This window comes from Scyliorhinus canicula, chromosome 10, assembly GCF_902713615.1.
Source record: "Scyliorhinus canicula chromosome 10, sScyCan1.1, whole genome shotgun sequence".
Taxonomy (NCBI): domain Eukaryota; kingdom Metazoa; phylum Chordata; class Chondrichthyes; order Carcharhiniformes; family Scyliorhinidae; genus Scyliorhinus; species Scyliorhinus canicula.
Genome location: NC_052155.1, coordinates 90,853,611 through 90,866,250, shown reverse-complemented (window position 1 = coordinate 90,866,250; position 12,640 = coordinate 90,853,611). Strand labels below are relative to the sequence as shown.

The following is a 12,640-nucleotide window of genomic DNA, read 5'->3' as shown; positions in this document are numbered from 1 at the left end:
ATGCTAAGGTGAGTGCTAGAAATCATAGGCAATAGATACCATTAACATCTCTCACCATGTTACAGATGGATGCAGACAGTGAGGAAAAGAGACTGCGCACACGCTCCAAAGGATCTCGGGGTGAGTTGCTGAATAGGTCTTAAATCACTTTGCTCCACACTTAGGAAAGAGGTCAGTTCCTGTGGAGAACTCCTGATGGGTTGGCACTGAATTAACATTGGCTTGTCCCATTGTGAGACATTCAACAGAAGAGATGTATTGAACAGAAGTGAGGTAGTGCGGTAATTGTACCAGATATAGTACTATTAAGTTTAATAAATAAAAATAATGAGTCACATAACAGCCTGATAATCTTTAAAAATGTATGTACAAGGTACGTACAAGCCCACCTTTGCTATAAACAATTTTATCCATTCAAAATGTATTTGTTAGCATGTTGACCGCAATATTAAAATAAATAGGTTTTGGTGATGATTGGACCACTTAATTTTTCAATAATGTTCAAACTGCTGGCAATGGCTACAACAGGTAAAGTAGTACTCCTGCTGGGATGAACACCAGATAATGGTTTAATATTCAGGAGCTAAAGTAAAATAATTGATGGAGTGAGGTGAGTGATTAACCTGTCTCCTGAATTTAGAGTTTTCCGGTAACAGCAGTAGCTGAACTCATTACTGCATCACTGAGTTTAAAAATAAATTATCGTTGTGGGTGATCGCCTTTTGTGTGACAGGAAGATCCCATGAGCCGAAGGGTCAGAAAATCCCAACCTCTCTCTCTGCTGTCCAGCCAGTGGAATCTCATCTTCAGCAGTCTGATGATCTATTCTACTGTTGTCCTTTACTGAGGCTTGGGGGAATTGGGCCTCTCCTCCCTGGGCTTTGGGGGTTCCACACACGTGCCATGAGCTAGGTTTCTATGGATATCTCATGTCACCTCCCTGATGCACTTGTGAGTGGCTGACGGGCAAACACCACACATGTCTCTAGTGGAGCCCTGAAAAGACCCACAGGCATAGCAGTTCAATGCGTGGTCACTTTTCAAACTACCAACATTGGATTGCCTCCCAATCCACAAGGACGTAATTCATCCTGAAGAAGCAGACATAGGTGAATGATGGAAGTTTGCAACATCCTCAGGCATCTCTGACATTGGCTCTCTGACACTTGCGGCTAGTTACATGCTTGCAGCATATTTGATTGCATATTGTAACTCAATGTCACACTGATCCCTGGTTGCCAGCATCCTGAATTGTCTGACCCTCTTCTGGTGCACCTTGTTGTTGTTCTGACTGTTGCTGTGACTGGCCCTATACAGTCCTCTGCCAGTTCCACTGCAGTGCACCAGAGATACCAGAAGCACAGGCTGCACCTTGTTCCACCTTGTCTGACTGAATTGATCCTGCAAACAAAAGTCAGGCAAAGATCTGATCAGCACAGTCTTTAAGGACACTCCCTTGTGTCATGAGTACTTTAGACTGATGGGGAAAACGATACTTATCCCTTTCAATGCCAGACACTCTCACTCATCAATGCCTCTCCAACCCTAGTTCAACAAAACTCACCATACGAGAGGAGCTCCTACTCAATACAAAACCTCCAGGATGACTGTCTCACCTGCTGCACACCACCATTAACCAGTCGTGAATCTGAATGCATATGTTTCTCATTTGTGTTTTAATTCGCGTACATGACATGCTAATATATTAAAATGAGCTTCCCATCACTTACCAGGAAACATGATCCACCCTCAGTCCAGCGCCAATTTAACACCCAACTTTTATCCCACCGATGGGAAACTGACAATTTCCCCCCCAGCCTAATTAAGTCCCCACCTTCCATGTTTCCTGCTCCTGGGAGCTTCACAAGATTCCACACCCACAACAAGAAAAACAGTGGTCCTAATATCGAGCCTTAGGGAATCCCATTACCTACAGTTCAAAATAAACCGTTCACCACTATTATTTTCTGTTGCTCAGCTAATTTTGTATCCATGGTGCCACTATCTCTTCTATTCCATGAGCTTCAGATTTCCTGTTAAGCTTATTATGCAGCACTTTAGCAAATGTCCTTTGCATTTCCATGCACACAACATCAACTCCATTAACCTCATCATCCCTCACTGCTCCCGAATCAAAGTTAGTTGAACACAATTTGTCTATAACAAATCTGTGCTGGCTTCCCTTAATTACTTGTCCAAGTGACTCTTAATTTTGTCCCAAATTATCATTTTTAAAAGCTTTCCCACCATAGAGGTTGAACTGACTGGCCTGTAGTTCCTGGGTTGTTCCTTCGATACTTTCTTGAACAGGGTGTCCTCCAATCTCCTGGAACCACCAATGTATCTGAGGAAGAATGGAAGACTATGATGTTGCCACAAACATTGCCACCCTTACTTCCTCAGTGATCGAGCTTTGATGTATTCCTTGGTGACTTACAATCTTCTGGTGCACGGAGCCTATCTAATTCCAATTCTCCTTCCGCATGTAGTGGTGCAGTAAGGCAGATTTGTGTCTGTTTACACAGCCTTTGATTCCCGGAACAAGTCACTCGTCTGTCGCCAGGTGCTTCTAGCTTGAGGGGTGCTATTCCACATCAAGCGTGACTGATCAGGAGTTGCTCCTACACTTACGGCCAACCATTGGTGGGTGAGGAAGGAGGCCTCAGAGGGCTGATGCTGCAAGGCAATATGGGTAGAACTAAAAAATAGGAAGGGCACAGTCACAATAATGAGGGTATACTTTAAGCCTCCCAACAGCTAGAGGGAGATAGAGGAGCATATATGTAGACAGATTTTGGAAAGATGTAAAAACAACAAGATTGTTGTGGTGGATGATTTTAACTTCCTTTAAATTTACTGGGGCTCATTGAGTGCTTGGATGGGACAGAATTTGTGATGAACATCCAGGGCACGGTAGCACAAGGGTTAGCACTGTTGCTTCACAGTGCCAGAGTCCTAGGTTCAATTCCCGCTTGGGTCACTGTCTGTGTGGAGTCTGCACGCTCTCCCCGTGACTGTGTGGGTTTCCTCCGGGTGCTTGAGTTTCCTCCCACAAGTCCCGAAAGACGTGCTTGTTAGGTCATTTGGGCATTCTGAATTCTCCCTCAGTGTACCCGAACTGGCGCCGGAGTGTGGCCACTAGGGGATTTTCGCAGTAACGTCATTGCAGTTTTAATGTAAGCCTAATTGTGACAATAAAGATTATTATTATAATAGAGAGTTTCATGAAACAATATGTAAATATGTAAATATGTAAATAATCCAACAAGGGAAGGAGCTGTACTTGACCTAGTATTGGGGAAAGAGCCCGGCCAGGTGATCGATGTTTCAGTAGGGGAGCATTTCGGGAACAGTGACCATAATTCTGTAGCTTTTAAGCTACTCGTGGACAAGGATACGAGTAGTCTTCAGGTGAAGTCTAATTACAACAATATTAGGCAGGAACTGAAGAATTTAGATTGGGATGCTGTTTGAGGGTAAATCAACATCTGACATGTGGGAGTCTTTCAAATGTCAGTTGATTGGAGTTCAGAACTGGCATGTTCCTGTGAAGATGAAGGATGAGAATGGCAAGTTTCCGGAACCTTGGATAACGAGGGAGATTGTGAGCCTAGTCAAAAAAAGGAATAATTTGTATGATCGAGAAGGCTGAGAAGCCCTTGAAGAATAAGAAGAAAGTTGGAAGGAACTTAAACAAGGAGTTAGGAGGGCTAAAACGGGTTATGAAAAATCCTTGGCAAACAGGACTAAGGAGAATTCCAAGGCATTTTATATGTATATAAAAAAGCAAGAGGGTAGCCAGGGAAAGGGTTGGCCCACTCAAGGACAGAGGAGGGAATCTATGCGTGGAGCCAGAGGAAATTAGTATGTTGCATCAGTATTCATTGAAGAGAAGGACTTGGTGGATGATGAGTCTAAGGAAGGTTGTGTAGACATTCAGGGTCATGTCGATATCAAAAAGGGCATCTTAAAAAGCATTAAGGTAGATAAATCCCAGGACCTGATGGGATCTACCCCAGAATACTGAGGGAGGCAAAGAAGGAAATTGCTGGGGCCTTGACAGAAATCTTTATATCCTCATTGGCTACAGGTGAGGCCCCAGAGAACTGGAGAATAGCCAATGTTGTTGGTTTGTTTCAGAATGGTAGCAGGGATAATCCAGGAAATTATAGGCCGGCGAGCTTTACGTCAGGATAGGGAAATTATTCAAAAAGATTCTTAGAGACAGGATTTACTCACATTTGAACTTATTAGCGGTGGCCAGCAAGGTTTTGTGAAAGGGAGGTCGTGTCTCACTAACTCAATCAAGTGTTTTGAGAAAATGACGAAGATGATCGATGAAGGAAGGGCAATGAGGGAAGACTTCACTAAAGCCTTTGACAAGGACCCTCATGGCAAACTGGCATAAAAGGTGGAGTCACACTGGATAAGAGGTGAGATGGGTAAAGAACTATCTAAGTCAAAGAAGACAGAGAGTAGCGGTGGTAGGGTGCTTTTCTGAATGGAAAGCTGTGACGAGTGATGTTCCGCAAGGATCAGTTGTTCGTAGTATATACGAATGATTTGGAGGAGAATGTAGCTGGTCTAATTAGGAAGTTTGCGGAGGACACAAAGATTAGTAGAGTTGCGGATAGTGGAGAGGATTGTCGGAGAATACAGCCGGACATAGGTTGGGTGGAGACTTGGACAGAGAAATGATAGATGGAATTTAATCCGGACAAATGTGAGGTTATGGATGGGATCTTCAATTGGCTGATGCCGAAATCGCAAAACATAATTCGGCAGAGAATAGGTTCCGATGCCAAAATTGCGGTAGGCCCCGAATTAACGGCAAAACGTCATTCTCCATCACCCCGACAGCGGCAACAATGCGTTCCGGAACCCGTTTACATTGAATATGATTTGCATGTCATTAGCGGGCCTAACCCGGTATTCTCTGGGGCCTTTGCGATTCTCCGCTTCCAATGGGCTGAGTTCCCGTTGGCGCGGTTCACTTGTGCTTTTAAAAATCCTGAAACTGGCATTGTGGCTGATTAGGGAGAAAGAGAGAAGAGGTAAGACACAGGGTGGCGGGACCGTGGGCTGCCGGGCCAGATATTGGCTGGGCTGGCTGGGGTGGGGTGGGCCCTGCCAGGGCTGGGGGAGGTGGGTGGGTGATGGCGGAACAAGACAAGTATCTGGTGTGACCCCCATCCCTGTGTTCAGTCACGGACCGCCATTGCCACGTCCTGCAAGGCAGCCATCTTGTGCACACCCCAATGACCACCAACTTTGGCCCTCCAGTATGATGCTGAGAGGGTTTTCCGAATCGTGGCGGTTTGCTGTGTCCACCACAACATCGCACTGCAGAGGGGTGATGTACAGACCACTTTAGTTTAGACAGGCATCATAGTGGTCACAGGCTTGGAGGGCCAAAGACCCTATTTATGTGCTGTATTGTTCTTTGAGGAAGACCCCGTTATCTAATTGGATTCTGTTTTATTTCGGGGCCTCAGTGCGGAATGCCCACCAGTCCTCACCAGTGCAGGAAGAGAATGGTGCCCCGAACTCAAGATCCCTCAATGTGTCCACCGGAACTCCAAATACCCTTATAAGGGGGTCATCAAGTACCCCACACCCCACCTAATAAGAGCAGGGCACCCCTGGGCCTGATCCCCATCTGTAGGCAAAATGCCACCTGGACACGACCAGCCTGGCAGTGTCCTTGCCAGGAAGACACCCAGGTGCCACTGCCAGTGTGCCCCAGTGGCACTGCCAAGATGCCCAGGTGGCATCAGGGTGCCAGAGTACCACCTTGCCCAGAGCCCAGTCACCCAGGGGAGACCCCCCCCCCCCCCCCCCCCCCCCCCGCAAATGTTGTTCCGCCTCATGTTTGTGGAGACCTAATGCTCGCCTGGGGTCTCCGAGAGGTCTCACGAGATTTTCCTGCAACGTCCCCCCCCGAGTAATGGTGTGGCCGTTAGATCGCGCCCTAAATTTGCATGCTGCCTGCATCAGAAGTTATGGGAGAGTTTAATCTGAGATTCCCAAACCTGTTTTGAAATGGAAGAAATATTTATGGTCATAAAACTTTAAAGAAAACAGCCTAAGTGAGATGGAATCCTGGCTGAACCGTTTTTTCCTGCAGGCTCTTGGTTCTCCTTGGTGTTTATTACAATTTCACCCTCTCCAAGCCAGGAATTCTGAGTATCGCAGGCAGAATTATAACGACTAAGCGGAAGTGGGGTTGGGTGGGTGTTGTGGCAGTGCGGCGGACTGGCAGGGGGGTTTGAATTAAAGACTCAAAAAGTGGGGTAGAGTTAGGGATGTGGTATAATCCTGCTTACTTCTGGGTTTAACCCTGATGTATTTGCAGGTGAGCGGGGAGCCTCCATGGAGCTGTCAATTAAGTAATTGAATTATTCAAAGATGTAATTACCTGAGAATTTAACCCAGGAGTCTGCTTTGACAGCCAGTGCACAGCTTTCCAGCCACGTGTGGAATTCACCAGGGTCAACCAATTGAGAGCACAGCAAGAGTGCTTCATCAGTGAAACTGACAGGCTGGGAAGCCTTTAAACAGTGAAACTGAAAAGTTGCAGCCCTGTCTCGGTGAGAGGATGATCCTCACAATCTTCTAAATTGTTACTTACATTGATTAACAAGTGATTTCAACTTGTAGGAAGTAATTTTACCCGTCTTGGATTTCATTCACTTTAACCAGCACTTCCCTAATCTCTGCTTCACTATGGCGTGGGAGCAGTTTACGCAGGTCGACCTTGCACCTTTGATGAAGAGCAGCAGAAGCGACACCAGCAGCAACACTAGCTGCCTTCTCCCCAATCACAGACCGGTCAACAGAGTTGGGCATTGAGATCCAATTTGAAGAAGGCAAAGTCACTAGCATGGGTGAGCACTGGTACTTCAGGAGGCTCAGACTTTCACAACAGGTCAGTGCTGAAATTTGCAGCTTCCTGCACCAAGTCCTCCTTCACAGTGGGCCAGCTGAACACATTGCCAGTGGTCATCAAGGTACGATCAGATCCCAACAATTGTACTGCAGGACCTTCCGGTATGAGTGACAATCCTGGGAGGAGAGCGTGGGGGAGCCTTCCTGGTCTTTCTTTAAATTTCTGTGATTACTGAAGCCTCATGAATCGGTGTACAGCTCAGTTGCTCTGACCCCGGGAGGGCACCTTTAATTAGGAATCCATCCTTTGACCAATTTGGTTCATCATTACACCTGTCCTCTCTAACTAATCAGGGGCAGGATTCTCCGACCCCCCCACCGGGTCGGAGAATTACCGGGGGCCGGTGTCAATCCCGCCACCGCTGTGTCCCAAATTCTCCGGCACCGGAGATTCGGCGGGGGCGGGAATCGCGCCGCGCCGGTTGGCGGGCCCCCCCCTACTGGCGATTCTCCGGGCCGCAATGGGCCGAAGTCCCGCCACTGTCATGCCTCGCCTGCCGGCGTCGATCAACCACCTACCTTACCGGCGGGCGCAGACGGCCCGGCAGGGTCCTGGGGGGGGGGGGGGGGGGGGGGGTGGGGGGACGGGGTGATCTGGCCCCGAGGGGTGCCCCCACGGTGGCCTGGCCCGCAATCGGGCCAGTGCTGTGGGGGCACTCTTTTCCTTCTGCCTTTGCCATAGCCTTCACCATGGCGGAGGTGGAAGTGACCCCCTCCCCTGCGCATGCACGGGGATGACGTCCGCAGCCGCTGACGCTCCGGCGCACGTGCGGACCTCCGCTGGCCGGCGAAGTCCCTTTGGCCCTGGTTGTGTGGCGCCAAAGGCCTTCCACGCCAGCTGGCGGAACGCCAACCACTCCGGCGCGGGCCTAGCCCCTCAATGTTAGGGCTTGGCCCCTAAAGGAACCCGACACAGAGACTCCCTGACTAACAGGAACCTCCCACAAATACCCCTGTCTGAAAGCAAGAGAGCAGTCCAAACTGGAGCAGTGAAAACAGTTACGCCTGTAACACTTACCTGGAAGCTCCAGTTGTCCATTCTTGAAAGGAGAAAAACAATGATCTGTGTTTAAACCCCTCAGATCCATTTGCTGAAAAACTATTCATTGATTCCACGTAGTGGGCTTTGATTGATAGCTTCCACCAATGAGGTGCAGCCTTGATTCATTCATTCCCCTTCATGGATGAGTGACTCTAAGAGCTAAAACCCCAGAGTTTACAAACATCAACTCACATGCTTAAGTGATTGGAATGCACTTAATGATTGAAATGCACTTACCACTCAAAATGGTGGCCCGAAAGTGGGATTTCCTTGGGAATCCCTAGCTTTCCTCACCATGCACAAATTTGTATGGCAAGGGATATTTAATTGCTTCCTGAGTTACAATCCCGGGGGAATGTAAATTGGCAGCAATACTCCTCCGTCAGGAATATGTGGGGCAGAATTCTCCGTTGCATGACGGCAATATCGTAATCGGCGAATGGACGGAGAATCCACTCCGACAACCAAATCTGGGTGCAGCGCCGGTTTGACGCCGGTTCATGATTCTCCGGCCTCCCCTAAATGGCATCATCTCGTCACGCGCCGCACGCCATTACAAAGGTGTTGGCGTTTCATCAGCAGGCCCTCCCACGATGCTCCATCTCCGATGGGCCGAGTTCCCAACCGCATGGTTGACGTGTGGTCTGAGCGGTCGGAAACCCTGCGTGGCGGCTGCAGGTTGTGTCCAGTGCCGCCATCCCTGGCTGTGATCCGTGCCGCTGGCCGGGGAGGCTTCCGCGGGGGTTGGGAGGACTGGTGGGGTTGGCCAGAGGGTGGCCTGTGGGGTTACATTTGGCGAGTCGGGTCCGCGCATGCCAGCGCCATGTGTGTCATTGGCAGGCACATGCGCGGCCAGGAACCTGGCCATTCCATGCCCCTTTTCGGTGCGGGAGCGGGGGGGGGTTTCACCCAGCACCGTTGCTAGCCCCTTACCAGTCATGGACTCAGTGAAGGTTTGGACCTGATTTTGGCATCGTAAATCGCCCGTGAATCCTTCGTTTCAGCCGGCACTTCGCTGCTGACACGGAGAATCCAGCCCTTAGTCGCCCAAACGGATAATCTCACCCTTTGGTTTAGCACAGGGCTAAAGAGCTGGCTTTTAAAGCAGACTAAGGCAGGCCAGCAGCATGGTTCAATTCCCGTACCGGCCTCCCCAAACAGGCTCCAGAATGTGGCGACTAGGGGTTTTTCACAGTAACTTCCCAAAAATCCTAGAGGACCAAGGATTAGTCCACATGAAAAATTGAAAGAGATCAGCATGAATACAAAAAGTAGTACTGGAAAGATAATGGGACTGAAAGTTGATATATTCCTTGGACCCAATGATCTACATCCCAGAGTTTTGAAAGAGCTGGCTGTGGAGATAGCTGGCAGAATTCTCTGTTGACGGAATCCTCTGGTCCACCGACAGCACACCCACGCGCACAGCTTTCCTGATGGCATGAGGTGGCTATGCTGGGAAACCCCATTGGCCGGCTGCGGAACTGAGAATCCCGATGCCTTCTGCACTGTCGATTCTATGATAATCTATGGTTCATTGTGCCTGAAAACGTGGCTGGCGAGCCAGAGAGTCCAGCCCCATGAATGTATTGGTGATCATCTTCCAAAATTCTATGGATTCTAGCATGGTTCCAGCAGATGGGAAGTTGGTAACTGTAACCCAGTATTTATTTAAGAAATGAGGGAAAGAGAAAACAGGAAACAACAAACTTCTCAGCCGAACATCAGTCGAAAGGAAAATGTTAGAGTCTGTTATAAAGGATGTAATAACAGCACACCCAGGCTTGAATGCTTTGGACGGTGGGGACTCAGCCTCGACCCTCTGGAGAGTCAGCATCTTCCTGCTGGCACTGGAGTATGCCCACCATTAGAAGGTGGCTTCTGATGGAAGTGCACCTCCCACCTCCCTAGGATTTAAAATTTTCCACTCGCCAATCTAAAAATTGAGGCTCAGCGGGAAAAGGTCCCAAAGTGCCCACTTAAGGGCCTGAATTAGGGCAAAGATGAGCTTCTCCCAAAAAAGCCTTCACTGCTCCACCATTAAATGGCTTCCAGAAAGGGACGGGCGGAATCCTGCTGGGAATCCCCTCTGTGTAATTTCAGGCTCCATCCCTCACCTCAAAACAGGCTTTCCCGCCCAACGGGAGGAACATAAAATTGAGGCCTTAGAAAATAATGATCGCATTGGGCGAGTCAACTTGGATTTATGAAAGGGAAATGACATTTGGCAAACCTTTTGGAGTTCTTTGAGGATGACACTAGCAGAATAGACCGGGGGAACCAGTCGATGCGGCGTATTTGCATTTTCAGAAGGCTGCTGATAAAGTTGCACGCACAACACAAATGGAGAGCACATGGGATTGGGAGTATGAAACTCGCATGGATTGAGAGCTGGTTAATGAACAGAGAGCAGAGAGTAGGAATAACTGGGTTATTCTCAGCTTCACTGTCTGTGACTAGTAGGATACCAACAGGATCAATTCTAGGGCCTGAGCTATTCACAAACCAAATCAATGACTTGAATGTGGGGATCAATTCTGATATTTCCAAATTTGCTGATGACACAAAACAAGGTGGGAATGTAAGTTGTGAGGAGGATGTAAAGAGGCTCCAAAGATATTTAGACAGGCTAAGTGAGTGGAAAGAACGTGGCAATGAATTATAACGTGGACATATTCTCAGAATAAGGAGTAGGCCATTTAGGACTGAGATGAGGAACATTTCTTTTCACTCAGAGAGTGGTGAATGTTTGTAATTCTCTACCCCAAGGGGGCTGTGGAGGCTCAGTCTTTAAACATGTTTAAGACGGAAAATGACAATTTATTTTGATATTAAGCTCTTCAGGGATATGGAGATACTGCAGGACAATGACATTGTGGTAGAAGATCAGCCATAATCTAGTTGAATGAAAGAGCAGACTTGAGGGGCAGAGAGACCTACTCCTGCTCCTATTCCCTATGCTCCTAAATTCCTAAACTGAAGCTGAAATCATAAAAAGCACAATCACGTCACCTCATGACCTTTCATAGTCCAGGGAATGCAAGCCTGGTTTAGATCATCTCATCTCATAATCTAACCTTTGGATCCCTGGTAACATTTTGATGAATCTGCGTGACACTCTTTTCTGAGGCTGTTCTATCTTTTGTAAGGTGCAGTGTCCAGAACTGTGCACAGTTCTTTAGGGGCACGATTTATCAGTCTCATCCTGCCTCTCGTGGAGTCACGACAAAGCCATTGAATCTCACGAGAGGCCTTTTGCAAGATTTGCGATGCTTGAGACGTCTCGCGAGATTCAACTGAACTTCACGAGACGTCACGATCTGGATCTCGCTCTCACCGGGTGAGATCCAGATCAGTATATTTCAATGAGCCATTAGGCCTTTAGAGGACCCCGGTGGTCAGGCTTTGGCAGGGTGGTAATCTGGCACTCCCACTGGCACCTGGATACCTTGATACTGTCAGCCTGTCACCTTGGCTCGGCTAACCGGGATCCCTGGCAGTGCTCTGGCACTTCATGGGTTCCCAGGTTGCACTGTCAGGCTGGAAAGGGCACTGTCATGGTGCAAGCGGGCAGTGCCAAAGTGCGCAGGTGTCAGGTTGCCCATGCCAGGCATCGGCCCAGGTGGGGTGAAGGGGTGCTTGAGGACCCGACAGGTTGGATGAAGTTGGGGGGGAGAGGTCCAGAGGCCATGATGAGGGGGTCAAAAGTTCGGGGCTACCTTTAACAATGGCACCCAGTCCGCAAATATTCTTCCTAAACTGGTGAGCTGAGCTCTTCAGTGAAGGAAATGTCTCAGAGAGGGGACTCACCGATGCCCAAAAAAATGGCAAAGTGCCGTTGAATGTTGGGGTGTTTCCTGGTGCTGCAGCTGCTGAGAAGCACCCCGCTAAACAAGTTCAGAAGTAGTCTCTGAACTTTATTTAGTTGAATCACGGCACTCTGCATGTGTTCTAACCACAGCTGTCAAAAGCTAGACCAAAATCTTCTCCTCGTTTCATATACTAACCCTCCTGTTATTTTTTTTTAAATCCTTTTATTGGTATTTTCAAAATTATATACATTGCCGTTCATTTTCATTTATTAACCCTCCTGTTATAAATACTAACATTCCATTAGTCTTTTCATTTTGTACTCAACCACAATATTTTAGTGTTCTCTATACATAGACACCTAAATCTCTTTCGACTTCTACTCATAACTTTTCACCATTTAAGTATTGCTCGTATCTCTCTTTCTTTGGTCCAAAATAGATTACCTCACATATACTCACCTTGAAATCCATCTGCCACATTTTTACCATACATTTTATCTATCAATGTCTCTTTGTTATTTCATGCTTCTGTCTACATTATTTACTTGGTGTCACTAGCAAACCTGGATAGATGGTTCTTTATTGTGTTATCTTGTAATTAATGTATAAAATGAATAGCTGAGGCCCCAGCATAACTTTTTGTGTGATATTAATCAAGTACACACCCACCGTCGCTACTCTCTCTTCTCTGGTCAAACTAATCACTTAACTAAATCAATAACTTTTCTTTGATTCCATGAAATTTAATTTTAGCTAACAGCCTCTTATGCAAAACCATTGATATTAACCTGCCTACTACTTGAATTATTTCCTCAAGAAATTCAATTTGGTTTGCTAT

General features: G+C 47.5%; 1 protein-coding gene across 1 annotated transcript in view; it reads left to right on the top strand.

The window, feature by feature from the left end:
- Nucleotides 1–12,640, top strand: part of st18 (ST18 C2H2C-type zinc finger transcription factor) — a 458,310-nt gene that overhangs the window by 241,300 nt on the left and 204,370 nt on the right. The window contains exon 4 of the mRNA XM_038809340.1: nucleotides 66–120. Within this exon, the coding sequence (XP_038665268.1) occupies nucleotides 66–120 (55 nt within the window). The remainder of the gene's footprint in view (nucleotides 1–65; nucleotides 121–12,640) is intronic.